Source organism: Aplidium turbinatum, chromosome 4 (genome assembly GCF_918807975.1).
Source record: "Aplidium turbinatum chromosome 4, kaAplTurb1.1, whole genome shotgun sequence".
In the NCBI taxonomy this organism is placed as follows: domain Eukaryota; kingdom Metazoa; phylum Chordata; class Ascidiacea; order Aplousobranchia; family Polyclinidae; genus Aplidium; species Aplidium turbinatum.
In genome coordinates, this window is record NC_137475.1 from 33,093,042 (window position 1) to 33,120,954 (window position 27,913).

The 27,913-nt window shown below is 40.1% G+C and overlaps 1 protein-coding gene across 8 annotated transcripts in view; it reads right to left on the reverse strand.

Moving 5' to 3' along the window:
- Positions 1 to 3,505: 3,505 nt before the first annotated feature.
- LOC145768090 (filamin-C-like) overlaps positions 3,506 to 27,913 on the reverse strand; it is a 39,436-nt gene continuing 15,028 nt past the window's right edge. The window contains exons 10-53 of one of the 8 annotated variants that reach the window (XM_082579556.1): positions 27,380 to 27,488; positions 26,862 to 26,948; positions 24,515 to 24,715; positions 24,108 to 24,287; positions 23,407 to 23,544; positions 22,998 to 23,140; positions 22,462 to 22,588; positions 22,189 to 22,382; positions 21,549 to 21,806; positions 20,705 to 20,954; positions 20,493 to 20,618; positions 19,945 to 20,081; positions 19,578 to 19,734; positions 19,041 to 19,205; positions 18,791 to 18,961; positions 18,383 to 18,550; positions 18,007 to 18,208; positions 17,739 to 17,890; positions 17,123 to 17,296; positions 16,621 to 16,850; positions 16,318 to 16,458; positions 15,910 to 16,030; positions 15,514 to 15,680; positions 14,954 to 15,064; positions 14,607 to 14,765; positions 13,461 to 13,650; positions 13,060 to 13,074; positions 12,506 to 12,753; positions 11,542 to 11,661; positions 11,047 to 11,140; positions 10,272 to 10,412; positions 9,979 to 10,107; positions 9,120 to 9,293; positions 8,854 to 9,015; positions 8,502 to 8,705; positions 8,169 to 8,348; positions 7,558 to 7,656; positions 7,052 to 7,306; positions 6,435 to 6,547; positions 6,154 to 6,307; positions 5,898 to 6,035; positions 5,385 to 5,482; positions 5,032 to 5,137; positions 3,506 to 4,803 (exon numbers count right to left, since the gene is read on the reverse strand). In XM_082579556.1, coding sequence (XP_082435682.1) covers positions 4,616 to 4,803; positions 5,032 to 5,137; positions 5,385 to 5,482; positions 5,898 to 6,035; positions 6,154 to 6,307; positions 6,435 to 6,547; positions 7,052 to 7,306; positions 7,558 to 7,656; positions 8,169 to 8,348; positions 8,502 to 8,705; positions 8,854 to 9,015; positions 9,120 to 9,293; positions 9,979 to 10,107; positions 10,272 to 10,412; positions 11,047 to 11,140; positions 11,542 to 11,661; positions 12,506 to 12,753; positions 13,060 to 13,074; positions 13,461 to 13,650; positions 14,607 to 14,765; positions 14,954 to 15,064; positions 15,514 to 15,680; positions 15,910 to 16,030; positions 16,318 to 16,458; positions 16,621 to 16,850; positions 17,123 to 17,296; positions 17,739 to 17,890; positions 18,007 to 18,208; positions 18,383 to 18,550; positions 18,791 to 18,961; positions 19,041 to 19,205; positions 19,578 to 19,734; positions 19,945 to 20,081; positions 20,493 to 20,618; positions 20,705 to 20,954; positions 21,549 to 21,806; positions 22,189 to 22,382; positions 22,462 to 22,588; positions 22,998 to 23,140; positions 23,407 to 23,544; positions 24,108 to 24,287; positions 24,515 to 24,715; positions 26,862 to 26,948; positions 27,380 to 27,488 — 6,876 coding nt within the window. In that variant the 3' untranslated portion in view covers positions 3,506 to 4,615. The remainder of the gene's footprint in view (positions 4,804 to 5,031; positions 5,138 to 5,384; positions 5,483 to 5,897; positions 6,036 to 6,153; positions 6,308 to 6,434; positions 6,548 to 7,051; positions 7,307 to 7,557; positions 7,657 to 8,168; positions 8,349 to 8,501; positions 8,706 to 8,853; positions 9,016 to 9,119; positions 9,294 to 9,978; positions 10,108 to 10,271; positions 10,413 to 11,046; positions 11,141 to 11,541; positions 11,662 to 12,505; positions 12,754 to 13,059; positions 13,075 to 13,460; positions 13,651 to 14,606; positions 14,766 to 14,953; positions 15,065 to 15,513; positions 15,681 to 15,909; positions 16,031 to 16,317; positions 16,459 to 16,620; positions 16,851 to 17,122; positions 17,297 to 17,738; positions 17,891 to 18,006; positions 18,209 to 18,382; positions 18,551 to 18,790; positions 18,962 to 19,040; positions 19,206 to 19,577; positions 19,735 to 19,944; positions 20,082 to 20,492; positions 20,619 to 20,704; positions 20,955 to 21,548; positions 21,807 to 22,188; positions 22,383 to 22,461; positions 22,589 to 22,997; positions 23,141 to 23,406; positions 23,545 to 24,107; positions 24,288 to 24,514; positions 24,716 to 26,861; positions 26,949 to 27,379; positions 27,489 to 27,913) is intronic. The other 7 variants (XM_082579558.1, XM_082579561.1, XM_082579557.1 and 4 more) reach the window with 7 other exon arrangements.

Here is a 27,913-nt window from a genome sequence, read left to right on the forward strand (position 1 = left end):
GATCAAAATTCCAACGGTGATTTTCACAAACACTTCTAGTTTCTGGTGAAGTTTTAGAGCGCAATACGGAGTACAAGAAACAACATTTTGAAAAAAAGCTTGTAAACAAAAAAATTATTGTTCAATGTTCTGTATTAAGCCTAGTCTGAGTCGGCATTTTTTTTTAACGATGTCGACTCCGGACCCACCAAAATCCTCCCCACTCCGACTCCACAGTTTTCTTTGTAAGCTGATATAAGAGAACCAATTCTCATTTTGCATATTACGGAGTGGAAGCGCTTTACTTTCTGTAGTCGGTTGATCTTGACCCAAGTGGGTCGAAGACAGAGGTGCAATAAAGTGATAGCACGAGTTGGCTTGGTTTCTAGACCTTTGTTTTTCATTTTAGGAAAAGTTTTAGACTAAGTCCGGCCCTATATCACAATCTACAGCATATTGATAACAACCAGTCCGGTGACATATCACTAACTATGAAAGACTGTTGAAAACGACAATTTTCGAAAGTTTGCACAGTTTGACGTTCGTCGTATTCAAGCTAACCCAAAGTAGTTGAAGATTCATATTAAGTGGAATGGAAAGCAAGGAAGCCAATCTTTGTGTCCACTTTCAGGCGGTTATAGGCAAATTGTTCGTAAGCAGTTGTTCGTAAAGCAATTGTTCGTAAAGCAATTGTTCGTAAGCAATTGTTCGTAAAGCAATTGTTCGTAAGCAATTGTTCGTAAGCAATTGTTCGTAAAACAATTTTTCGTAAACTGTTTTTCGTAAAATGAAATCCGTAAAACAATTCTTCGTAAAGCATTTCTTCGTATACATCAAATTTTAACTGCATGCACGAAAAAATGCTTTAGGAAGAATTGTTTTACGAAGAATTAATTTTACGAACAATTGTTTTACGAACAATTGCTTACGAACAATTTGTCGGACACCCTTTCAGGCATGCCTTTAAATTAAGTATCTTATGATTATGTTACCCAACACAGCACATGGTCTTGAGCAGTGTAGAACCAGCGCTTTTTCGAACGTGGAATCAGGGCTCTCATATTCGGCTACGCAGCCGACATCGCTTTTGGCACCTTGATAGAGGCGGTCGTAAGCTAATACGGTACATTAATTTTTAACCAATTGTCAACCAATGCGTCATGCTATCAAACCGTTTGTGGTGACCTTTGAGTTTTATGCGTGCTTAATAATGCGAAAATTGCACAATTCTTTCAATGAACATATTTTGTATATATTCTCAAGGTCTTAGTGAAGGGTGTTCAGCCCGAATTCCTTTGGTTAGTATCAATCATCAATCAAGTTTATTTCTGAATAGCTCCACATTCATTTCAATGTAGCCTACAATAGCAGAAATTATAACATTATTTATTCATATGGAAGCTACACCACAGAGACACCAAAAACATGCAGTTATCTAAGTCAAGCTACCCCCGATTTCACAAAAAACAATGGGGTAGGCTTCTCTCATTTGTGATAAAAATTTCCACTAAAACTAAGAAGGAGCTCCAGTTGTGTTAAGTCAAATGTAGTAGCCTAGCAAAGACGTAGACTTGTTCGTTGGCAGTTGGCAATAAACGTGGTCCAACAGTGTTGACAGACCACATGCGACCCATACAATCATATACATACAAGAACATTTGAATACAAAAGCAAATATGTAACAAAGAAAATCGTGACACACTTTGCCATAGCGCTGTTCAATACCCAAATCAGTGCATCGCATTCGCTATCAAGTGACTGATATGTCGCGTCGAGGCTTCCTATGTCGCAACATTGTCACGTGACTCACGGTATTCATCACGGAGATAAAACTCGAGCTTTTTTAATGTTTTCCTTGTGACTTAAAGCAGTCCTTCCCAGCCTTTCCAGTTCGCGACCCACTTTTAACGCAAGTTTTATTGTGCGATCCACAATGAGATATGACATCTTTATTATGGCATCTTTACTAATGGCGTACGTACTGAAATAGTTAATGCAATGCAACACATTTATTTGTGACATTGTTGCATAATTGTTACGTAATCATAATGCAATTTCCCGATCTAATAGAAAACAGGGTGCACAATTCATGAAAATGGAAAGTCAACAAATGAAGTGAAGATAAGAGTAGACGATGGCCAAGGCGCAGTAGTGTTCAAGACCAAACTGCGCTTGTGAGATCCATAGTAATGTCGGTATTTTTTAGTAACTTTTAACATTCAATAACATTTAAGAAATGCTTTGCGACCCACCGGTTGGGAAGCACTGACTTAAAGGGTCTTGCAGGAATTGAGTAGATTTTTTATATTTGTTTTATGAAAATTAACTTCAAACATTTTTTGGACAGCTCAATTCTAGTAACAGCGACTTCTAGGGCCTTAAGCGACTTTCAACGTTTTTTAACGAATGAAAACATAAGTTTTATCCGAATACTTTGATGCGTTCTTGTAGAAAATCCTGTAACGCACATTGGCTTTCAATTGAAAGCAACTGAGACTATTTTTTTTCAATTGGCAAAAAATTCCAATTTTGGCCTGTCTCCTACATTAGCCCTAGGCCTTACCAGCACAGTAGGCCCTACTGGCCAAATGGAGTCCACATTCCACAAGTACCTCTGTGAAATGCCCTATCTCTATTAGTGAGAACTATTAACTGCTTGAGTTAAGCCAACATAGTAGAGAAAGGGAGGAGCAATACCTCATCTACATAAGACTGAGTACTAAAACTGGTATAAAAAGCATTGTTTACTTACATTTTTAACGTAGCCTTGCTCACATTTCTCAAATATCAGCAGAAACTGAATCAAAGTGAAAAAGTGTTGATTTGCTGATATTGGTATCAAGTTTTAGCGTGAAAGGTCAGTCGTCACTGTTCGCAGAGTTTGCAAAAAGACGCTTCTGTGAGCGTGTTTTGTTGTAATTTTGTAGATAAACAAGCAACTAAAATTGTTTTGATCGTTTCTACCCGAGGACTACAGTTTTAAAGCGAGCATCACTGACAGATCTAAATTAAAATGAGCAAATTGGTAGTGAAGTGGAAAGAAAATATGCCATTAACAACATAGCAGGACATGGTTAGGAAGTTGTCGCCCATTCGATAATTACGATGTCAAGGTAGAAGTGGGAAAAGTACAGCGGTTATGTTGGCCAAAAAATGATTTGATTCCATGATGCAAAATTGGCAATTTATAAAATTATTTAACAAGTGACATACCAAAAACGCCTAGATGAAATAATTTTGTGACTGTCGAAGAAAGCATGTTTCGGAAGGAAAACTGCGCCTCCCACTGGCTATGCATATGAACGAGTTAAAATCTTGAAGTGAAGTGTTTCCGAAGAATAACTCGATATTCTTACAGCATAATAATATTCACATTGTTGGGTTGAAAATTACTGTGTTCGAAAAGCATTCACCGCTGATGCAAAACAAATGTATTTTCTTCTCACAAATCCGATCATGAAATACGAGAAACACCTGCTGCTAAATTTACTTATCTACCTTCAGGAATTACCAGCCTCTCAACACGCAAAAGGTACGCTTTGTTTTTATTACGTCATATCCGCATACATACATTTCGTAGTTTCCGTGCCGCGGTAGCAGAGTTATATCAACATCGTACGAATATAAACACTGGAAAATTATGCAGCACCCGTGCACAGCAGACGAGAAATCCCGCGTTCTGTTGCTCAATGGGACAATTGCTAAACGAAATCATTGCGGCTTACAAAAATATATGGATGATAGCGAACGCTACAAAGCAGTACGATGCTAGCAGCATCTTTTTCAGACAATTTACTGAAGCGACGCAAGCCTAGTTGGCTTAACCCTTGAGAGGTTCAACGACAGCAGCCGATTTTTTTGCTAATACAAAGGCAAATCTACACTTGCAGCAAATATCAACAAATGATTTTCAGCACAATCACAAACAAAAAATCAAGAACTATTAAAAGAAATCTGGCGCTTGTAAGCATTTTGCTGCAATAACAATTCATGTTTCTATTATCTACAGCCTACACTCATTTGCCCAATCAATTAATGTGGCTATGTGCACGATGTGAATCTACAGTATATACAGTATGACGACCATGTGTCATCCATATGCTTGAAAAATTTGTAATTTCAATAAAAAAAAAGTATTTTGTATTAAAAATAAATCTTCTCGGAACAGAGTAAAGCTAGACTATCCACTAAATACAATTACAAAAATTATTTGATACAGCTGTTCAAAAACATTTCCAGAATAAGTTTTTTAAAGTATAGACTATTCTGCCAAAAAAAAAGCAAACATAAGTTTTGTACATATGGAATTTACACGTTTCTTTTTTACCTATGGCAGGTTACAGATGCCCAATACAATGAAGCCTTCTATTGTAGAGAGTACAAGGAGAGAGTAAAATCGCACCATTTTGACGCCACAGCAAATACATGCAGTATAATGAGTAAATAAATGTACAGAAAAAATGTGGTGTGCAGCCATGATTTGAACCGTTTGGTTGGTTAACAAGAGAAAAGTACTGCGTCATTGTCACGTGACTTAACCAGTCTCTTCAAAGCGCAAACTGTTACGTAATGTCATTGGTGACCTTGAGTGGCACTGGTTTCAGGCAGGGAAACACTGCTACATTTCTTCATCTTTTCAAGGTATTGTGACGTGGAAAGGGCTGCCAGGTATATGGTCGTCGCCCCACTTGACAATGAGAAGATACTGGCCTGGTTCCTTGGCCGTGTATGTTATCGTATATTTTCTTTGACCCAAATGCTTAACGTGAACTTCTTCGCAGGGGGTCAAAGGCCCATGTACCCCGACCAGTAGCATGTTACTTCCTTTAAAACAAAAACACATACCAATAAATAACCTGTCGTGAAGAAAAGCATCTCTCCAAGCATTCCTACGTATTTCGTGTCACAAAAGACTGTTCAGGAATAATGCTATTTACAGTATGTTGTGTCAGGCCACCCTGTACGTTCCGATAGATTGCTAAAGTCATAGATTACGTTATACTTGCTTCTTATCGGGCGCCACACAAGACTTATTAAAAATCATGCTTTTACCTGCTGCACTGCAGTCAACAGAAAACGTGTTGTCTTCTCCGATCACTGCCTTCCTCAGCCCGCTGCCGTATGAACGCACCTTTGACGCGTCAGATTTGAATCGTGGCTGCGTGGAAAAACCAAAAGATAATTTCAGCAAGTTTTCAAGCTACTCTTTAAAAGACAAGTAGTGGCCACAGCCTTCATGTCACGATGAATTTCTCACATTACCAGAAGCCAAGATTAAACGCTTTCCTCAAGGGACTGCGTTTGAAACTGATTAAGTGATCAGTTGGCCAAGATCAAGTCTACAACTGATAGGCAAACGTCCAACCTTTCTATCGGCCTCACACCCCACCAATATGACTACTCACAGAATCTTTGTTGGCTTTTCCCATTCCGGTGACGTGAACTGGGAAAGAACTTCCGGGAATGTGTTCGTCGTTGAATTTGACCGAAACTTCGTAGTCGCCTAAATAGTTTAAGAAATGGCAACATTAAAAACATACAATTCGCTGAAAAGCATCCAATCCTAACCCATTTTCTAGTAAAACTGGAAATGTTTTACAAAGAATGCGAATCTGTATCAGTTTTAGTTTATTAAATTTGAACTGGGCCAGAAGTTATTTCGTGATCTTCCATGTCTAATGTCTAGTTGATGTTGAGTGCATTTCGCACGTGTCGAGAAGATGGTGATGAAGACAACAAGAGCAGGTGTCACAAATGGATGCAGAGAACTACATCAAGAATTCAAGGTTTTATGAGACGAACGTAGATAGAAGACGGGGTTGAGCTGAAGAAATGCAGTGAAAACTTTCTATACGCAATCAAAACTTGCTAATTATTGCGCGGTTGAACGTTTATAAAGCACGAAGAAACCACAATACCTGGCTCGGTGACAACGTACGACACTCCACACGAGCCATCTCTTCTATCGTCGAACTGAATCTCCGCCTTCGATGGTCCTTCCACTGCGATGGACAATCCTCCTGCTCCTGCCTCTCTGGTCCAGATGCTGAACTCCGCTGCAAGATTGATAAAAATCTTTCGTCATCATTTTTCTATCCATGCCGGACATGTTTCTATTGATTACTTTTTTTTTGCATAACGAGTGTTAATAAAGTGCGAGCTGTAACTACAAACCTGGGACGTTAACAACAGCTCCTTCGAGTCCTGGTCCTCCAGCGGTTACTTTCTCTGATCCTCCTTCTCCCAGAGGTCCGACGGTGAATTGGAAAGGGCTGCCTGGGACGTGCTGGTCCATGTATTTGACGCTAACTTCGTGAACTCCCATTTCCTAAGTAATTGCAAAATTGATTTGATTTGGATAGAAATCCTTGTAATGTAAATGCTGCCGCAAATCAAAATTTGCAAAAAGAAATCATCCATGCATTTGAAAAAGAATATATAAACCAATATTCTACCTTTGGTATAAATCTGATGCTATATGTTTTGTCCCCAGAATCAACGATATCAGCTGGTTCTCTTCGTCCACTTGGACTCTTCACTTCAGCAGTGAGCTCACCAATGTTGTCAGCTGTGGTGAAAGCAATCAGAATGAATATTATGTACGAAGTTTTCTTCTTTACGCTTTTCTCACTTTAAAATAACCGCAGGCTGACACTTTCTGTTTCGTTTCAGCTATGATTTTTAACACAAAGTGATAACTTCAGATTCTATATTAATGAGTTGTAATTCACTCTTCGAGTCCACCATTAATGAGTTGTTATCTCTCTACAACTGTAAAGTTTTAGGAAAACGGGCACCTGACAAACAAAGACAAACTCATCTGAAACATTTTAACGACAAAACAGCTAAGCTAAAATTCATACAATATATTACAGGAATAGTTGGTTTAATTATTCATCGGAGGCCAGCGATGCCTGGTTCAGGCAAGGCAATTAAAGAAAAATCCACTCTTGAAAGGTAACATTTCGTATTTTAACCAAAGTCTCATTGTTCAGCTTGAATTCGTGAAGAAAAATAAAGGGAGAAAGAAAATTCAAAAGCTAAGATGGAGAATCACAAGATTAAATCTTGCCTGAAGTTGTAACAGTTTTTTGAAAAGTTCCGAAATTTCCTTGCTTGTTTGTAAACTTAGGAAGAAAAGAAGAAGAGTTCGAAAGCTGCAATGCGGACGGAGCTCCTCCGTAACTCTCCTCCACGGTGGAAGAGGATTGGGTTCCTCCTGAAGAGGAGCTCTGAAAAGATGTCTGTTGTCTCCGGCTGTAAGATCGCCGATATGTGTCTTGGGAAGTGACAGATTGATTTGTAGACACGTGATTCATCCAGTCGTCTGAACCATGCAACAGGAAAACGAAGAGAAAAGTTGAATTAATTGAAAGTGGAAATGAAAAAGTCAGCAGTGGAAGTTCTGATGGTTAGTAACTCCGACGTTAATTAATCTTTAATGACGTAATAGTGACAAAATTGCCACAACATAAGTGACACATTAACAACATAAATTACATCACAACACAGCAGAAACCACAACTTTGACCTTGCTTTACTTCGGTGAGATAGTCAGTTCTACACAAGAGTGGCTACCTGGGATTTTCAAGTTCAAATCGCAAGTGCTTCCAACTGCCGCAACAGACGGCGCTTTTTGTTGTCTGGTTATGCTTTCCTTCTGCGTGTAGCCATCGCCTGAAGTGATACAAAGACATGAAGCCAATTTCAACTGCTCGGATTCAGATTGCAACATCATTCGAATGGTTGGTTTGGTTTTTGAATCTTTATCCTCGGACTGACAAAACTTTTGATAGGTTTTCCTGGTAGTTTCATATACCTTTAGAGGCTTTTGACTCAGGGCCGGTTACCGAGATTGGCGGAGTGAAGTTTTTCGATTGTTGAAGTATTGTTGCCGGGGAATTATTTCATCCACTAGGTACCGCTGAATGGAGAGCAGTCCTGAAATGCGTTGCTCAAGCGCTCACTCGGAGAGCCGAACCAGCGCCGCTTGACCTTGAGTCGGGCGCTTAACCAATGAGCTAACGACCAAGCATCTTAACTGACTCCAGACTTAAGTGGCAAAACCAAGTCAAGACAAGTCAAAAAAGTGTAGCTTACTTGACATTTTGACCCGAAATAAAACGTGGAATGACACTGATATCAATTTCTGTTATTGACAAACTAACAAATTTAGCGTCATAGCTCACCCGTGCATTTGACTGTGAACGGCGACCCAGGCACGTGTTTGTCGGCAAACTTAACATTGATGATGTAGTTGCCAGGCTCTTGAGGGGTGTACGACACATTACATACACCATCGTCCAAATCTTCACAATTGATATCAACTTTGCTCGGCCCTTCTATGGACAGGCCCAGGCCTCCGTATCCTAATGACAAAAATTGGTTCCAATGAAAGCAACCTTTTTCAACGTGTTTTTAACGTTGCATATGTTTATAACATTCAAATTTCCTACAAACGGTTCAAGTGAAGTGACGAAAGTGAGGATGAAAAATCGGTTCTACACTATTTGTCTACTTACCAGCTTTCCTGGTGTCAACTTTAAACTCTGCGGTTTCTCCAGCAAAAGCTCTCTCGCAACCGTCTCCGTACACTTTGACTTTACTGGCGTCGCCAATCTCAGACTCGCCGACCATGATACGGAAGGGACTGTTGGCAACGTGACGGCCTCGCTTCTTCACACTCACCAAATGTTCTCCGATCTCTTTGGGTGTGAATGAAATTCCTGCATGTTTTCACGCGTTAGTGAGAGGCTATCGATTAATCTGCCGCTTATACAAGATTTCCGACGTTTTTAAAAGGAAGTAATTAATCCTTATAAGACATAATGAGAACATAGATTTGAAGAATTTCATTGTATCTGTTCAGCTTACCGATGTGTCCATTGGGCAGCCTTTTCAGGATACAGTCTTCTTTTTGTCCCGATGGTGATTCGATGACAGCCGAAAGAAGAGAGAGATCGGTTTCGTTAATCTTCAGTGTCACGTCACTGGTGGTACCATAAGCCAGTTTTGACTTACGCTGATCTGGTCCAGCTGGAAGACAAAGCAATCGAAAAACGGTCAAAAACACGCACTGGAATGAACACATCTTTTAAGCGATTTAATCGCAAAACTCACGACATGAAAATGATTTCTACCTGCAATGTTGGCTATGAATGGAGAGCCGGGTATGTTCTCGTCATCGAAAGTAACAGTGATGGTGTATTCGCCTGGTGCTGTGGGTAGATAGGACACGGAGCACGTGCCGTCTCGGTTGTCTTGGCACGTTATTTCAGCCTTTGAGGGACCTTCGACTGCAAGTGCCAGTCCACCTACAAACCACGTTGCAAATAACACTTCGTGCAATTGTGTACTTTGAGATTGGACGTCATTGTATAACAAAATTGCTCTTCATAATAAGTACCACCAAGCTAGCAAAATTTGTCACTTTTACATCAAGTCTGTAGACGTTGAATCAATGTAAAAAAGACCATTTTCCAAGTTTGGTGATGCATGTTGGCTGCTGTGCACTGCACAGTGCCTTTTCTTTACTGAAAAAACACTGGTTGTTTCAATTAGAATAGAAATGCATGACGGTTTCAATATCGGAAAAAAATTTAAACAGGGGAAAATGCAGCAACACAAAAATAGAAGTGAGAAATACACGTCGTCTGAGACTCTAAGTCAAACCGGTGTTAATTTCAATGCCTTTTATTTTTGTTTATCATTAGAGCTTTGATTTTGTTGCATGCGTCGACACCAAATCAGTCGTCGCGCTATAGCTGTCACAATAAACATACTCTTGGAAGTAGGGATTTACTTTAGATACCAATAAAACCGCACCAAAACGCAAAATATTTGAGGAATGATATTCCGTGAGTTTAATGTAAAAACAATAAACAAAAGAGCAATAAATTCCTTCAGTCCGAAACACCGATAAATATACAGAGTGGTAAACAAACTACATGAACTTTTGCATGATGATTGTCCATGTCAAAATACCGCAGACGCAAATACCTGAACCAGCGTCTTTAGTGATGACAGTAAAATCTGCTGGTTCGTTCACTCGTCCCGTGACGAGGCCGGGTCCGTAGGCGGTCACGTGACCGGGCGCCACCACGTCAGCATAGAATTGAATCGGGCTTCCTGTGCATGCAAAGACTCCGATCAAAGTCACGAGAACGTACACAAAAGCACTATTCATTATAGCAGGAAAAAAACAAGTTTTTTTACGTGGATTTTCTGTCATTCACGGAATTTCAGGGAGCACAGATTTAAGAAATCTTGTTTTAATCGTTTCTACCCCTCACCAGAAATATGCTCGTCATCCAAAAAGATTGACATTTCATGCAATCCCTTCTCGGTGGGCTGGTAGTCTATCGTTATCGTTCCGTCGCCGTTTTGACGAACCTTGGGCACATCTCGTCGTCCACTTGGAGTTTTCACTTCGCCTGTTGGTGGAATGTGAAATAGGAACCTTTTTTTTTTTAAACAAAAATACAACTAATTCTTATCTACGTGCTTGTTTGCGACAATCAACAACGTAAACCTCAAACGCTACTGCATCAACACTTTTCAGTCGTTACGTTAGACACCAGGCTAAAATTTGTTGGTCTATTAATTGTAGATGACAAGGCATACCAACATTGAAAAATATCCCTACAAGCTTTTGTTTGCACTGAACTTGTTTTTGCCATCATGAATGTTACCACTCAGCGTAGCTACAGTACACTTAGAAATTGTAGAAAGGTGACTACAAAAAAAGATTGGCCTACTATAATTAAAATTCATTTCTTAAATTTCAATAACGTAGCTAAAACACGTACAAAAAATACATTAATACGATAGCACTATTGCTGATAGCAAAATATAGTATAATTAAAGAAAAGTGCTTTGTAATTTTTGATACGTTGTTGTTCATCCAACTGCTTGGAGAAGCTCGTGAGTTTCACTTCCACCTGAATGACCGTCCATTCAATGTCACTGCCGATAGCGTCAATACGAACAAGAATGACCAACAATCTGTCTGGGTGTACAGAACGTGTTGAAAGTGAAAAAGAGCTGAGGACATCTTAGTTCACTTACTGGTCAGTTTGCCAGGACGAGTTGGGACTTCGAACATTAACTCAACTGGCCGCAATGAGTCAGGCGCACCGTATCCATCAATTTGTTCGACGGCCTGAATTAAAAGGTTCATGTTTCATGTGTGAAGATTTTACCAAATTGGGACTTTTTTGTTAGTTTCACTACGTGAGAACCATACAAAGTGATGGCAAAATTTTGTAAAGGCACACGGTTAAAATCATCACATGTGAAATGACAACTACAATGCTAAAGCAGAAACACAACACCATGCAAACAAAAGGTGTGTTAAAACAATGGATTGATGGTTATCGGAAACTCGTAAAACACTACTTTAATAAGCAAAACGATCAAACTTTTGAAGGTGCAAAAAAATGTCAACCACAAGTTAACCAACAAAATTCACGTCTGCTACTGTTACTGCAGTAGGTGTGAAATAAAACGTCCTCCTTCGCGGCTTTGGGTATTTCTAGAAAGAAAATTGACCAATCTAACTACCGGTGTGTGATTTTGTCCGTCTCCATTCATGTAAGAGTAAGCCGGCGCAGCGTCGGCCACTTGCACCATGTCTTCTTCGACCGGAATCTGTTTCAGTCTGGCCGCATCTGATGGTTCAGCCTGCGTTTGTCACGTGATCACAAGAGCAGCAAACACATGCAAAGTGGGAAGAAAAACAAAAAAACAAACGTAAGTGGCTACACACCCAGTTAGTCATAACGACGTCACCTCAAAATGACGAATTTTCCCGCTGTGGCTCAGAATAATGTCAGAAATTGAAACTCAACAAAAATGAAACACAAGCAAGTCAACTGGACAACACCCGAGAGTTTCACTTTTAAACTTATGTAAAAATCCCAGGAATTGGTTGAATATTACATTCCGAATAAAGGCAACTCTTCATGGCACGAGTAGCACACATCTGTTAGCATTTTGTGAGTGATTGTGTCTTTTTATGTGGGTAAATTTAAGTGTATAACTGACACATTCGTGTTTCATGCTTGCCACAGTACTAACTTACAACAATAGTTTACTCTTAGAAAAAACATTCTCTCTTGCAGCAACAAATATCCTACAGCTCAAAGCGTTTTAAAAAGGATGCAACAACGTCTGTTGCAGGAAAGTAAAGCGTTTTTGTATTGAGACTTGCTTTCATAAATACGTCAAATCCTTTGCCAAGTCGTTTTTCTGCTATGCTGTAGCTGTGCGAGATTGAGCATATCCGTATTCACTTCAAAATCTTGACAATATAGCTAGCACAGTTTTCTTTCAAGAAAATGCGCAGGAAATCATCGTTCAACAAACCACACTTCAAATCCAATGTTATAATCTCTAAACCACCGTATCGTGCAAAGTGATGGGGGTGGTAAAATAGCTCGTTTCAATAAGACCAACATTACTTGGTTAAAAACTATCACAAACAAATCGTCAAGATACATTGCAACAAGAAATGTACTGTACATACCACGACTCTATACGGGCTGTTCGGTACAGCTTCGCCGCCATAGAGAACATCAACCTTGTACGGTCCTTCTTCTGGGGCGGTGTAGAAAATGTCAAAAGTTCCGTCTTTGTTTTCGACAACGTCGGCGTCCAAAAGTCCGCCGTCAGGTGTTGTTATGGCGCAAGTTACCTTGCCAGGGCCGGCCTCGTTCGCATCCACGGTGATGACAGCTTCCTCGCCGATCGCAATGGTTGGTGATACACCGTCTCCTGATGCGAGAAAGACACTCAGTTAGTTCAATATCTCAAAACACAAGTTTGTAGTTTGAGAAACAATGCCATTGGATTTTGAGAACGAAATGACATTTTTTGCAAAATTTAGCAATAGAAAATCGGCAACTCAATATCAGTTCAAAAGGCATGCAGCTTTGAAAGTGATCTTGTATAATACAGATTCTAAAGTCTATGAAAAGAGAAATGAAGGCGATTTATTAAAGGTATCATAGATTTTTCAGTGCCATTCATTGGATACAGTCATAACCAATGAAAGAAAGTATTTAAGTAGCAAGAACTTACCACGCCCAAATGAAACTGTAAAGAAAGAAAACGTTTTTGAGATGGAAGAAAGCAAAGAAGAAAAAGATTACTGAAAGCTATAAGTCAACAGCGCGTGTGAGCACCGAAAAACAGTTTGACAAAAGGAATTAGTACGATAAAAAGTATGTACTTAGTCGAAAAGTATGCAGGTTTTAAACAGTTTTGTTTTTAAACAGTTAAACAAATGCTGCAACACTGAAGCGTTTACGTTTAGCGATGGAAAAAAGAACGGACTCCTTCAAGAGAAACAACCTATTGACACAATTTTCTTACCCATTTAAGAAGAGATAGAAGACTACGGTGAAAGCAACCATCATAGTGTGTCTTCCTGTAGCTTCTTTCAATGTAAACTAAAAGCAAACGAACACCACTTTTCTTACCTGTAACCACGCATTTGCTAGCATCGCCAGAAGGCACTGCTCTGACACGGTACGGGGAGTAAGGTATTTCGTCTCCTCCGTATTTGACGGATATCGTGTATCGTCCAACGACATCCGGGACATACGAACAGTTGTACGTTCCATCTCCGTTGTCCCGGATGCTCGCTTTCTTTGGTCGGCCTTCAGGGTCCTGTTGTAAATTGTAAAGAATTTGCAAATATGAAGCTGGTAATGTTGAGAAAATTAGAGAGCCTTTGTGAAATCAAAAAGCCGATGAAGTGCATGTCAATGAGAAGAAGTTGCATGTCAAGTTAATTTTTGAATGCATTCCAGAAAAGTTAGATTAGTGAGATACAGAATGGTGTCATGCAAAAGTCAGTGAAGAAAAATTGAATTAGCGCGCAGTGACTTTATTTGCGAATGAAGTTAGCCAATGAAACGGGAAAACTTAGCAGAGAATCGTCGCAATCACCTCGGCTGGATAGCTGAGTGGTGAGATCCCTTGCACCACGCACAAAAAGGCATCGGTTCGGTTGTGCCGTCGGTTGCGTCTTCAGCAAGACACTTTATGAAACGTTTGATGATTGAAAAAATTAACGTCTTTGCCTTCACGTCCACTTAATTTAAATCTTTACTCACAGATATTATGACAGAAAAAAACTCGTAAACTGTGATCATCTTGTAAATGCTTGTGTTCTGGAGAAAACGACGACATTTAGAAGGCCATGTGTGATAGAAACAACAACCAAAAAATTGAAATTTGTATGTGCCCAAGTACACGAAAAAAAACTAACCACAATTAAAAGTTATTCTTGCACTTTTAAAATACACACTCTTAACGTAACCACAATTAAAAGTTACGTTAAGAGTGTGTATTTTAAAAGTGCAAGAATAAGTTGGCAAAAGAAAGGTTTGCCCGTCAAAGATGAGCGTTGGAAAGAGGCTTATTAGGTTCAAACTAGTAGAAAGATATAGTGAAAGCAAGCCAGTTAGCCACTTTAGCATTGCATAGATTCAACGTTGTAAACGTCCAATAACATGCAAAGTGGCAAAAGAAAGTGACGAGAGGGAGAGAAGCTTGGCAAATTGGAGTTGAGGTTTTGTCGTGCAGGTCGAAAGCAGCTTGATCACCGGCTTCCAACTTACGGTCGCTTGGACCTCTCTGGGTTCTCCTTGTACCGGAGCTCCGACGGACGACTGGGCAGGTCTTGAGCGAGATGAGACCACGGGGGTCGATGCATCGTTGAAAGAGGGGCCGCGAGGGGCCGGAGGCATTTCAGCCATATATTTTTCACGTTTTGGATTCTAAAAGTGTTCAATCACTTGAGCTACTGCTACCTGGGGGGAGGCTAGCAAATCAAATCATGCAACAACAACACTACTCAAAGACGTGGTCATTATACAATACATGCTAACAAATTTTTTCACAAAATAACGTTGGTAAGCATTGCAACTACATCAAAACGAGCGAAATAAATTGAACCAGTTCTTACAGTGACTTGTACGGCGAGCACACCGTCTCCTGCGTCAGTAGCATCGATCACAAACTCAACAGGAATGGAAGCAGGAGCACTGGATGCCACTCCTGGTCCGCTGCATCGAACCTGGTACCATGTGGGATGGGATCGGTTAAAAATTATTGCTTTCAATTGCCAGCTAAGTATCATATTCAGTATATAAAGGAAGAATCCGGTACGCACAGCTGAGGAAGGTAGTGGCTAACCGACTAATAGACGCTTTTATAAAACCTTCGTTAAAAAGAGTACAAACAGAAACAAAAGGGAAAATATATATAGAGGCGGACTACTTTGTCACCTGCACATGGCCTGCACCACATATGAGTAAAATAAAGCCGTTTTGCAGAACGCACATATATACGTAAACAACAAAGAGATTCTTTCATTCAAGAAACTCGCTGCTTGAATTAACGCTTACGAAAAGTCACGCAAGTAAACGGTTTCTAAATCCATTGCCCAGGTAGTCAAATTGATGTTTTTTTCCATTGACTTTGTAAAATAGACCAATTATGTTAGCTAGGTGCAAGCAAAACTACCTTGTTTGCATCGTGCGTGGGTTGCACGCGGACACGGTACGGGCTCCGCGGCACTTCCTCGTCGGCGTATTTGACTTGCACCTGGTAGGGGCCTTCTTTGGTGGGAGTGTAGCGTACGGTGTGTGTGCCATCTTCATTGTCGGTGACATCTACTGGTTCTTTGACGCCTGAAAACAACAAAATGAGCAATTTGTTGCTAGAGCGTAATCCCGGACAGCAAATCAGTCGTTTTTTTTACATTGTAAATGTAAAAACATTTACATTGTAAATGTAAAAAATTACACAATTTTACATTGTAAAAAAAACGACTGGTTTGCTGTCTGGGATGTCTGCACATCGTTTGGTAGAATTGAGCGTATAGAATCGACGTTATGTAACGTTGTTTGCAGCATTTACTTCTCGGTCCTTTCACCGCAACATCCAGAGGCGCAACGCCGGCCTTTGTGCAATCGACAGTGAATTCCTGAGGAACGTTTGCTCTGACTCCTGACGATATGCCTGGACCATTGCAAGTGACCTGCAAGAATTAATGAAAATAATCTAGTTTGTCGTGCCAGGCTTGTGCTTCGATAAAGGCGATAAAATGGGTAAGAGAAAACTATTTTTCGTCCTGTCTACTTTCACACACGCCATTTGATGTTGCTCACGTTAGACGTTGTTCGTTGGAGAATATAACAAAAAGAAGTTTGGCGTATTCTGTACCAAATAACAACTTAACCGCAAAAGGAAATAAAGAAAACATTAATGTTGCGTTCAGAAAAATACTACACCTTCCGGAAAGAGGACAAGTGAACATTTGCTTACTTTGGTTGGATCAACAACATCTTTCACATTGACGAAGAAGGGAGATCCCGAAATATTTTCTCCTCCATACGTGATGTTGACCTCGTAGTCTCCTGGAGCAGTCGGGACATACTCAACACCGCAAGTTCCATCCTTGCCATCCTGAAGTGAATGAATTAGTGAAGATCCAGCTTAAAAACGTAGTCAGGACTATCGAATTTCGGCTAAGAACTGTTTGGTCAAACATCAGCCATTGTCGTTTGAAACCAAAACAAAGAAAATGAAATTTTTATAAAAATAAGTCGATAAAGTAAAATCCCTTACTGTGCAAGTTATCTTCGCATCCGATGGCCCTTCAACTGCCAAACCAAGTCCTCCAGTACCGGCACCTCGAGTGTCCACAGTGAACTTGGCTGGCTTGTCTGTGGTGCCTTTCTCCAGGCCAGGGCCGTACGCTTTCACTTTGCTGGCATCGCAACCCTCCTCGACATTGATGGGAAATGGCGACCCAGGGACAGGAACCCCATCGTAGTCCACAAACAGCTTGTGGGGACCTGAAGAACAGATGGTAGCAAAGTATTTAGGAAAGATTGGTTGGTTAATGAATAAATATTGACAACATACAAGTTGTCTAAGCAAGTTAAGGACTAGCATCACTTTTTTAGAGAAATTGCATGTTGCTATTTTAAATGGAAACAAAAAACATGTAAAGCTTCACGTGGAAAATTCTCACGGTCTCGTTACTCCCGTAATTGAGGCTGATGGATTATACCCCACGATCATAACTGAATGCTGAGTGACATTATCAACTATCGATCATTCTCACCCAGTTCAACCGGAGCGTATGTCGCGTCGTACGTTCCGTCATGGTTGTCTTTGACGTCTACAGGCACTGCATTCTCGGAGGGTCCGACCAGTTTAGCGTTGACGTGATCACCTCCTGTTGGCGCCAATGATTTGGCGTTGACAGCAAACGGCGTTTCAACGTCAGCAAGTGGACCTGTGGCAAAAGAAACGCGATTAATGCAATGAAGAAAGTTCCTCCGCAAAGTTTATAAAATCTAATGAAGAGTGTCAATCTCTTTGACCTGGTTTGATATCTGGGTCAAGAGTCTCAAGACAGTCTTACTCTATTCTTAAGGCAACTAGCAAGAAAAGTCAGATACCGTATGCGACATACCGGCACCTCAATCAATGGAAAAAGATGGTAAACTCTCGAAAGGTGGAAAACATTTCATAGTATTGTAATTCTTTGGACGAAAATATTGCAGATTGTAGAAGTAGGCCTATATAGATTATAGAATCTTGTAGATAAGATGACTAAGAAATCCAACAGTAAAAGAGTATAAACAAATAATATTACAAAGTATAGTAGTATAAATGAACCTTTTAAGAGTTCGTGAGGGCAGTGTTTTACTTTAGCGTTTTTCAATAACTCTTACCTTCTCTCTGCACACCTGGACCACTGCATCGAACTCTACTTGTGTCGATATCGGGAATGATAGGGACATGCACAGGAGAGTCTGGCACTGGCTTGTCACCATATTTCACGTTCACTGTAGCATCGCCGGGTTTGTCAGGAACGAATGACACGCTGAAAGTGAGGTGGAGTTCAGACGCAGAAATAATGATCACAGCTATTAGGCAACGACACGGGAACAGAAGACACAATTTCTTCGCGCAGCTGACAACAAAAAATCAAATACTTACTCGTGGGTACCATCGCCATTGTCCTTAACCCTCACTCTGGGAACTGTTGTTCCATCTTCATTCACAACATCGACTGCGAGTGGTGCATCTCCTGCCTCGCAGCAGTCGACCTTGAACTTGCTCGGTTTGCCGACCTTGCCAGCCTCCAGTCCGGGGCCACACATTGTCACCTTCGATGCATCAAAGGCAGGTTCGATCTTGGCTGCAAGAAAACGACAAGTATTTATCGACTGAACAGAACCACCACAACATGCTCGGTAGAGTTCACCTACCAACTGAATCAATTAAAGCCTTTCTATGAAAAAAAACTTAAACAAACGATTGCCACAAAGCTTATTAAAGGTTAAAACTACGTTATTATAATTTGACAAGTTACCATTGAACGGAGAGCCTGGTACATGTTCATCAGCAAACAAAACATTGATCTTGTAGTCGCCTGGTTCCGTTGGAAGGTAAGCTACAGAGCAAGACCCGTCGCCGTTGTCGATGCATTCTATCTTCGCTTCGCACGGACCTTCTACAGTTAAACCAAGTCCACCGTTGCCTGAAAGACAAAATAATCAGTAAATCATTGAGAGATTAACTGTAACTGAAAGCATTGCATGAGTAAAGCAAAGGCTTGATTGCAGTAAGCTATAAATTTGAAAATATACTTGTCTTTAACTGATTTATCAGGATTTTAACATTTTAGTTGCTTTGGTCTCATTACCAGATAACCTTGTTTAGAAAAACAAAAACTGATAGTGATGAAGTGATCTTTAACAAGCAGCATCATCCGACATACCTGCATCCATAGTCTCGATTGTAAAGGGAGCAGATTTTCCGACCACTCCCTCAGACAGACCAGGTCCATAAGCTCGCACTTTGCTCGCATCTGCAGGAACAAAAGCTTCCACCAGGAACGGACTTCCTCTCACTGGCTCTCCATCATAATTGACATCAACTCTGTACGGTCCTGTACGAGAAGGTAATAGTTTGTTAGTAATAACTTAAGTAGACACTTGAACTCTTTTTGTACCGATTAAATTTCTTACCTTCTTCTTCCGGTGTAAAAGCGAACTTCTTTCCTTTTGGCGTATCCACGGCGTGCATATGGACTGGGGCTTTAGATGGAGCAATAACTTCCACATCCAAATCTCCTTGTCCTCCTGCTCCACTTGTTTCAACCTCAAATTCTTTCGGCTCTCCAACATCCATTTCTGATACAAAAAAGCTTATAAAAATCAATGTACACAACATGGCTACCTGGACACACGGCCTGATTTGTCACATTCTGCAGAAATTTCCAGATTTGCTATCTTTTGATGACTGAATGAATTGTTCTCAAAATTGTCTTTTAACAAAAAGGCTTTTATATCATGACAAGTCAGCAAAAAGTAATAAAAAACTTAGAAAATTTTCAGTCGGACACCAGCAATAGCGGTAATCAAAATCTGCAAAATGTGACAAATCAGGTCGCAACTCCAGTCCTAGATGACCATGTACACAACCACTGGAACATCGTTTACGTTTTACTGTCACCACATCAATTCACAAATTCTGAAAAATCATCATCTTCTTCTCAGACTTACTGTCTCCTAGATCTTTCACTTTAACTTTATCCAGATCAAGAGGTGGTGCCACATCCACAGGAAAGGGACTCTCAGGAATGCGGTCTCCTCCGTAAGTCACGTCAACGTCCATAGGGCCATCAGCATGAGGAGTGTAATGTACAGTGTAGGTGGAGTCCTGGTACAGAAGAAAGAAAGTTAAGACCGGAACTTGTTAACGTTTTGAAGTCTCATTTCACAAGAGCCCAGAATCAGACATTTTCGTTCTGTATATTTTCTAAACTGAAAGCTCAGAAAGGAAAAGGAAACCTCCTTTATAAGAAACTCACAACATTTATCTTGACTTTTCATACAAAAATATCTTGCACCAAACCTATACAGCGCGTACATGGTTGTCGACGATATCCGCTTTCTTGGCCGGAGCTCTATAGGTTCCTCTAGCTGGCTTGAATTCAACATCAGGCTTTGCCTTGCCGGCGCCTCGAGTGAAGATCGTGAATTGAGTTGGCTTGTCACACTCCACTCCTGTCAACATATGGTTGTGATATAAACCCCGTTGCTCGTGAAATTTAAGGAAGCTCGTGGTCCCCAACGAGTCTGATTCAGTTAAAAAAATAGTTCACTCGGAATGAAAAATATACGCAATATGCTACCAGCAAGAATATACGATTATGTCAGTACATGATGCCTCCAGGACATACAACGTTACTTTGTCGAGACATGGAGTGTTGCAAGTATCGAGGATTCTGTATGGCGCTGCCACCTGAGAGTGGAAAAGCTGTGAAAATGGCAGACTAAAAACGATCCCAAGTTGCCGTAACAGCAGCACATAGTGAAACAGTGACAAACGGCTTAAAGGCTGCGTAAAAGTTAGCCGAGGAGCAATAGAAAGGACTGGTCGGCTGCGCGGTCACCAAAAGGAATTAAGTGACTCACCTGATTTGTGCAATCCAGGTCCTTCAGCGCGGACTTTCTTTGCATTGTGGGATGATGCCACGTTGACAGTGATGGGAGACTCTGGAACTTCCTCATCGGCAAATAACACCATCACCGTGTGCTGTCCTGTTAACGTTGGAAACATTAACCATTTGGTTGCACAGCGACTGCCACACAATTGTCAAGCAAACAACTGAAGTGATGATATTTACCGGGGCCTGGGGGCGTGTATTTCACGGTAAAGGTATCAGAGTCGTCGTTCTTGATGATTTCAAAATCAACGTCACGCTCTACTGGTCCTGCCACACCGGCAGCGCATTTGATTCCGATGCTAACGTCGCCAGTGCCTGCCTCGCAGCAATCGACAGTGAACGATGTTGGTTCTTCTGCTTTAACGCCAGGACTTACTCCAGGACCGTAAACTTTAACACGGTCGGGGTAGGAGTCTTCCTGCACTGCGACCTAAATTGCAATGAGTGTAAAATCAATTGCTTTGATAGTCTTTTTACTTATATCGTAACAGCCGAAATAAAAGTTTCCTTTCTCGCTCTAAAAACAAAAGTTATTTGAAATTTTAAGTGGTTTTGCTGACTCCAAGATGGTCGATTTTAAATTAATCCTGCTACAGCAGAGAGCAATTAAGAAGTAACACTGCTTTAAGGTTTGCATCGAAAACTGGAATTACAGTAACTGCCCTCTAAAAATAACTCTGGCTGCATCTCTGCGCCTAGGCTGGAGACGTTTTTATTGTCCAGCTATCAGAGTGACGCTTTATTGGCGAGGAAATTAGATTACCTAAGAACGCCTCTGAATTGATAGATGCGGGTTTAATACCCTGTCAAGTCACTCAAAAGATCTCATGAAAATGGCACTAAATTCCATGTCTGCTAGGCATTTAACACGAAAGAAACGGATTTTAGGGTAATGATATACTGTACTTGACTGCGCTGCAACTGTCTTCTTTGTGAAGCGCTAATAGAAACATATATCTGTAACGGGTGCAGCGACACATTGCAAATATACATCTCCTCAACATTATTATGACATTAAGCTTACTCTGAATGGACTGTCCTTCACAGCAACACCGTCGTAGGAAGGAATGATTGTGTGTTTAGTTGGCTTGCTTGGAACATAACTGCATTCGTACATTCCATTTCCAAGGTCGTCGATCTTCACGGGTACGTCTTTACCTTCCGACTTCGCAACGACATCAACCGGGGCCGGCTGACCGGCTTTGCGAGCATCCACTGTAAACTTGGTCGGTTTTCCGTTCACAGGTTTACCAGATTCCAGCCCTGGACCGTATGCTTTGACCTAAACATAATTATTACTAACGAAACGCCTTTGATGACATCGAAGAATAACACCTAATCTATGGGAAATAGAAATACGATTTTAAAAAAGCATTTTTGAAACAAAATACTGTAATCTAAATATTCAAATTCTCACTTGTTTGTTGGGTCATGTAATAGGGAATATTTGAAAATCCAACAATGATTGCTGTGCAAAGATATACCAGGTACACATAGCGCATCAAAAACGCATTAGTAGGCTACCCTGAGAAAAGACTGCAGAGTTTAACAATTTCTGATCAAGGAGAAATAACATCAACACACAAAATCTACCAATATTCAAGAAAAAATTTTGACTGCAAAGTTTCTTCGCTGCCATATCGGTTCTTAAAATCTCATTGTACCTTGTCGGGATCGGTTTTGCTATCAGCTGGCTCGATCTTAGCCATGAATGGCGAGTCTTTGATGTCATTGTCGTCACAGATCACGTGAACAGCATATTCGCCTGGTTCGGTCGGGTAGTACTTGACATCACAAGATCCGTCTCCTTTGTCTTCGCAATCGATTTTGGCCTGTGATGGCCCCTCAATCGCGAATCCTAAACAAAACCAATCCGTTTTCTATATTGTTCCTAAAAGTGGAAGGAAACACGTAGAATGGATGAGAAAACTAGTTACCCAGTTGGCCAACGTCGCTTCCAATTGTTTCAACGACAAAATCGGCAGATTTTCCGACTTTTCCTTTCTCCAAACCAGGACCGTAAGCTCGTACCTTCTGTGGGCCCGCTTCCTGGCTTATTTTCACCTAAAATTATTAAAAATTATTGAGCGTTAAGTGTCTCTCATATATTAATTGTGAACGATGCATGACGGACTTAGTTTCAACGATCACTACATGAATAACATGGCCGCATATAAGGGTAGGTTTTCACTGAGAAAAAAGTCGGGCTCTAAACTAAACGAACGTCTGAAAGACCCCAAAAAAAACGGTTTAAGCTTTAATGTGCCCCATGAGTGAAACAGAACATCTGCTGTAGTGTCTTATGGAAATCACATTTTTGTAGCTTCTTTTTTTCTGCGAGAGAACAGGCCCTTTAAAACGTTGCTGGGTTACTAATGTAATCCCCGGCCTGGGTCCAGAAGTGCAATCACGGTTGCACGAAAATAGCTATTTGTTTTAGCTTTATCGAGTACTAATTCTATAACTATCTTACTTTGAAAGGGCTCTTGGGAATTGGTTTTCCTCCATACGTCACATTGACATTATAATCTCCCGTCTTCATTGGATAATATTCGCATTCGTATATTGTCGGATTCATTGGGTTTTTCTTTATTGTGACCGGCTCACTGCTACCACCTAGCAAGATATAACCAATAATGATTTTACTGCCAAGTCAAAAGGAAGATAAAACGAAATGACTTTTGTTTTAAGACAATAAAAATAAAAACTACAGGTAAAATATTTGTGCATAATAGGCTTACAACCCAACACAGATGCGTGAGCATGCAGTCCAATAAAAGCATAACGACATTTCAAGTAGTCAGTCCTCTTGAGGATGTATTTTATTTATAGACAAGAATTTAAAAAATCATTAAGTTATCTAAACCAGTCACCATTCTTACGTGGTCCTTTCGCTGTGACTTTAAGCTCGGCTTCACCGGCGTCTTCGGTAGTGACGTAGAAGTCGGCTTTCTCGCGCACACGCAAACCATTCGGCTGAATACCGCGCCCATAAGCACGGCATGCGTTCGCATTGAAAGCTGCAAGGAACGTTTTCAGTTAGAATAAAGGCAAACTCAAGCAATATTCAATAGCGCTTGTATGTAGATTTGTATCAGTTAGTTAATGCTCGTCTTTCACACATTGAACGGAATTATCCAATGACAGCTTTGAATGTGGCCATAAAGAGTAGCTGATCACATCGCATGTGGGCTTGACCTGTTGTTTAGGGTATAAACATGAAGTAAAAATTCCCTTCAACAAACGATGAAACATGCAGTAATGACGCGGGCATGATGTGGTGTTTTGTTGATACAACTGCTGACTCAATAACTGGCTTGAAATGGGTTACACTGTGCATTTTTTAAGTTGATGAACCGAAGCATTACAACAACGATTGAAAATCCCTGAGACAATTGTCGAAAGTAAATTGAGTTGCGTATGAAAGTAATCTAGTAAAACTGTTGAGACAATGCACATCATGCATATTGAGATGAATTGAAGAAAACACAAAACAGTCGATAGGCACATGCGACTGGAAACTTTTGTAGCTCGTGAAAATGGAATGAATGGTTCAAAGGGCAAAGTCATTCGTCAGATCAACCTGGGAACTTAGGTGCTTCTTGTTGTGGACGGTTGGCTTTCTGCGCTTTGACAGGCTCGGCAATGACAGGCTGTTTGTTAGACAAAATGGGTTTTGCACCTCGGCTTTCTTTGGGTTTTTGGGCGGGTTGGAGCAAGGGTGCGTCTTTTGTTGACTTCAACTGGGGTTCCAACGCCCCAGCTAAAAAGTGACGAAATAGAAGTTTTGCATGTGCCCTGTTGCGCTGATAATACGCAAGTATAAAAGTATAGGATTCGCGTACAATATGTCGCTTAGTATCGAAAGAATGTAAAAAAAAAAACATTTGGCCATACCAGCTCACTAGCTTGTTTATCAAAGTTTTTCAAAGTCACAGAAAACACATAATCCGTTATCCTTTTAGATTTATATCAATACGAAAAACTTACATGGCACAATATCAACTTTGTAGGGGCTTTCGGCTACTGGTTGTCCAGCAAAGTTAACGCTGACCCTGTGTGGTCCGCACTCTTGTGGCTGGTACGTGCATCTGATGACATCATTTCCCCTGTTTTCAAGATTGAATGGCGCCGAGTTCCTCTTGCCATCCAGAGACAAAATTTCCACTTCCACTCCCCCTTTTCCAGCATCTATGAAAATAAATTGAGACTTAACAGTGTAAACAATGTTACCTTAAATCACTTCAAAGTGACATTATGTGGTGCTAAAGAAGTGAAACATTGCAATATAGAATTAAACAATACTCATCCCGCATTATTACGTGAAAGTATAGAATAAAGTATCAAGTGTAAATTAATTTTATCTAAAAGCAGCATACAGTATATCAATGTGTTACACTTACAGTCTTACACCGTATATTTTGTATGTTGTGTTTACACAAAAATCTTAACATTTACTATTTCTTTGAGCTTAAATTTGTTTATAACAAAAAAATTGTTCGGCTTAAAATTCCCGCGTCCTTGTTTCGTTTCGGCCAAAGAGCAATCCTTTCAAAAGCCCATGTAACAAGGCGTGACTGCCTCTGGCAATGTACTTTGTTCTCATTAGAAACAGAAACATACAGTGAACGTAGGTTTGCTATAATAACATTTCAAAAAAGTTATCAAAACAAAGATTAATTCGCTACTGACAGCGAACGAAGTTGTGGTTCCTAACAAACATGATTTTATATTGCTGCAACGTCTGGGAGAGTTGAAACGATGTAAAAAGTCCACAATTTTTGGATTGCAGTTTTTGAATCATTTTAATCAGTTTTTGAAGCTTGTCACAAAAGCAAGTTTTTAAAGGTAAAAGTGCTATCAAAAAGAATGCAAACAAGACCAAAAGAAGTGCCTTTTTGAAAGAAAAATGAGAAATGCACTTTCACAAAACTGAAAGTTGCTGTCGGTCACTCCACGTCAAATTATTGCAGCTTGAACGATGGCTAACGTTTAGCCGTAAAAGCTACAAAGGCACTTATTTCTGGTAACCAGGCATTGAGCAAGGGCGCAGAAATAGTTGACAGTTCTTTGCTGGACTGTGCGATTGAAATCACTCATACTGTCACAAAGCACTTGTGATAAGGCTCAACAACTCTGAAAGAGGCATTTGAGACCATGTTGCATCATGCCTAGATATACCAGCGAGGCTACAAACTCAATTACAAAGAGTACTCTATTTGCTAAATTAACGTTATTAAACGTTCCAGTAACGACAAAAAGTTTACAACATTACGTAACTTTCCCTCTCCCAAGTGCAAGTGATTGGTCGTTTCAGTTAGTTGAAAAATTGCGTTGCTTCCTTGGTTAGTTAAAAATAAAAAACACAAAAAATGAACGAAACAGTCACAGCCAACAAATCAGTGATTTTTTACATTGGTTCAACGTCTGCAAATTTGCCGGCTACAGACGGTGAATCAATGCCAACGTCATGAATCGATTTGCTGTCTGGAACATAATCTGTTTGTTGAATGAACGTTCAACAGAATGAATAAATTAATACAAAATATCACGTCTTCACCATCTAAAAGTGAAAATTGATGTTAAAGTATGAATTTGATACGTTTGTTAAATGATTGCATGATGAACAATCCCGTTTGGATTTGTCGTATCATGAATGACAACACGTGTTTACTTCCGATGTAACAATCGATAAGTTTCCTGGGTCCAGAAGTTACCAGAGTTGCCAAATAAAAAACTTTCACTTTTTCACAAAATAGAACGAATTTAAGCGTTAAACCGAGAATGTTCGGTTTCTTAAATCTCTCCTGGTCATTTAATTGTTGACACAGGACTTGGGCAACACTGCTTTTGTCAAACAATAAATATCTGTACATTACAAACCATAACATGAAAATCTTAAACTTTACTGTGAAGCAGTCTGTCACTTTCAACCCAAGGAATTGTTTGTTTTTTTGTTACTTATAAAAACATGCTGCTCTACAGTGTGTGGAAATTCTTAAAAAAGTTATTGTAAACTGACAACTTTTGGACTCCAGTAACTCCTGGACCGTTGGAAGGGGTGCACTAAGCAATGTAAGCGTTAGAGTTAAAGTGTGCGTAGAGCCATACACATTGTGGTGAACATGCAAGGAGATGGATGAAATGCTTTGCTGAAAACGGAAACTTTTGCTGATTTTCATTGAAAGTCATTTGACGCTAAGAGTTATGAAAATCATTTAAACTGGACATGAACTGATTTGTAATATAAAAAAAGTTTTAGTATCTTGAAGATTTGGAGGCAGGCATGTGCTTTGGGCAGTCAAGCACTGGGATGTGTGATGCTTGCACAATTTACCATTGGAAAAGTGTCCATTCATCCCTGAGACCGCTTTAGCCCTGGTTTTAACTCCAGCAGTTCTTGCATAAGGCCGTGTGGTGGCAGCTAAGCAAAGATTATAGAGTAACAAAACAACTGAACAAACAAAAGTTGTCTGTTCTGCTAGTGGTATATATCGCAGGTAATAACGTTGTCTACAGAAGATAAAGTTGAAAGATTTACGTTAACGGATATTAAAACTTTAAAGATTGTGAGTAAGCCACGAAATAAAGCGAGGCAATGTGTAAGCTTCAAAAGCCATGTGATGGTACAATGCTAACCAAAAATCGCTAACTTGAGAATGGCCGATGATTTATTTGCACGACAGTACAAAAATTCTTGTCTGAAATGTTGATAATGATCAAACACAATGTATTATTCTCCTCCATAATAAAACTTACAAAGAGAAGCGATACACCTACTTTGCAAATACGACGCAGGATCAAAACGTCACTGATTACACATCAATTGAAAACATCGAAGCCAAGCCCTCTCACCTGCGGCTAGCACGTCAAAATACGTAGGTTCATCCACAACATTCCCTGGTTTTATTCCTGGTCCTTCGACTGTAACCTTGCTTGCATCAGGGGGTAAGTCCACATTAACCTAAAATAAAAGTGTCATGTTGTTATGTTAGTCTTCTGCAGAATAAGCACCTTTTGACGATCTTGTTAAAGGTGAAACAGGCTTTTAAAGGTTACTTTGATAATAGTGATTCAATCTAATTGAACATAAAGAAACCATACACAGTCCCCTTGATAAAGTAGACGCTGATGCATCGTATTTTTTGTTGATTCTTGTGTCCTCTTCCGGTTTCTCGGTGTTGTTGAGGATAAGCAGTTACACAAGAACCCTTCCCTTAAGATGCAACCAAACAATTAAACATTGCAAGGTAATAAAATCAGCCAGGTTTGGAAACTTGTATAAGTTATTGAGAAAGCTTTCGCGGCCGTAATTGATTAGTCTTTGTTTTCATTTGCTTGTGCTTTTCCATATACGGAAGCTGTCATTACGGCGGAGAAAGCTTTATG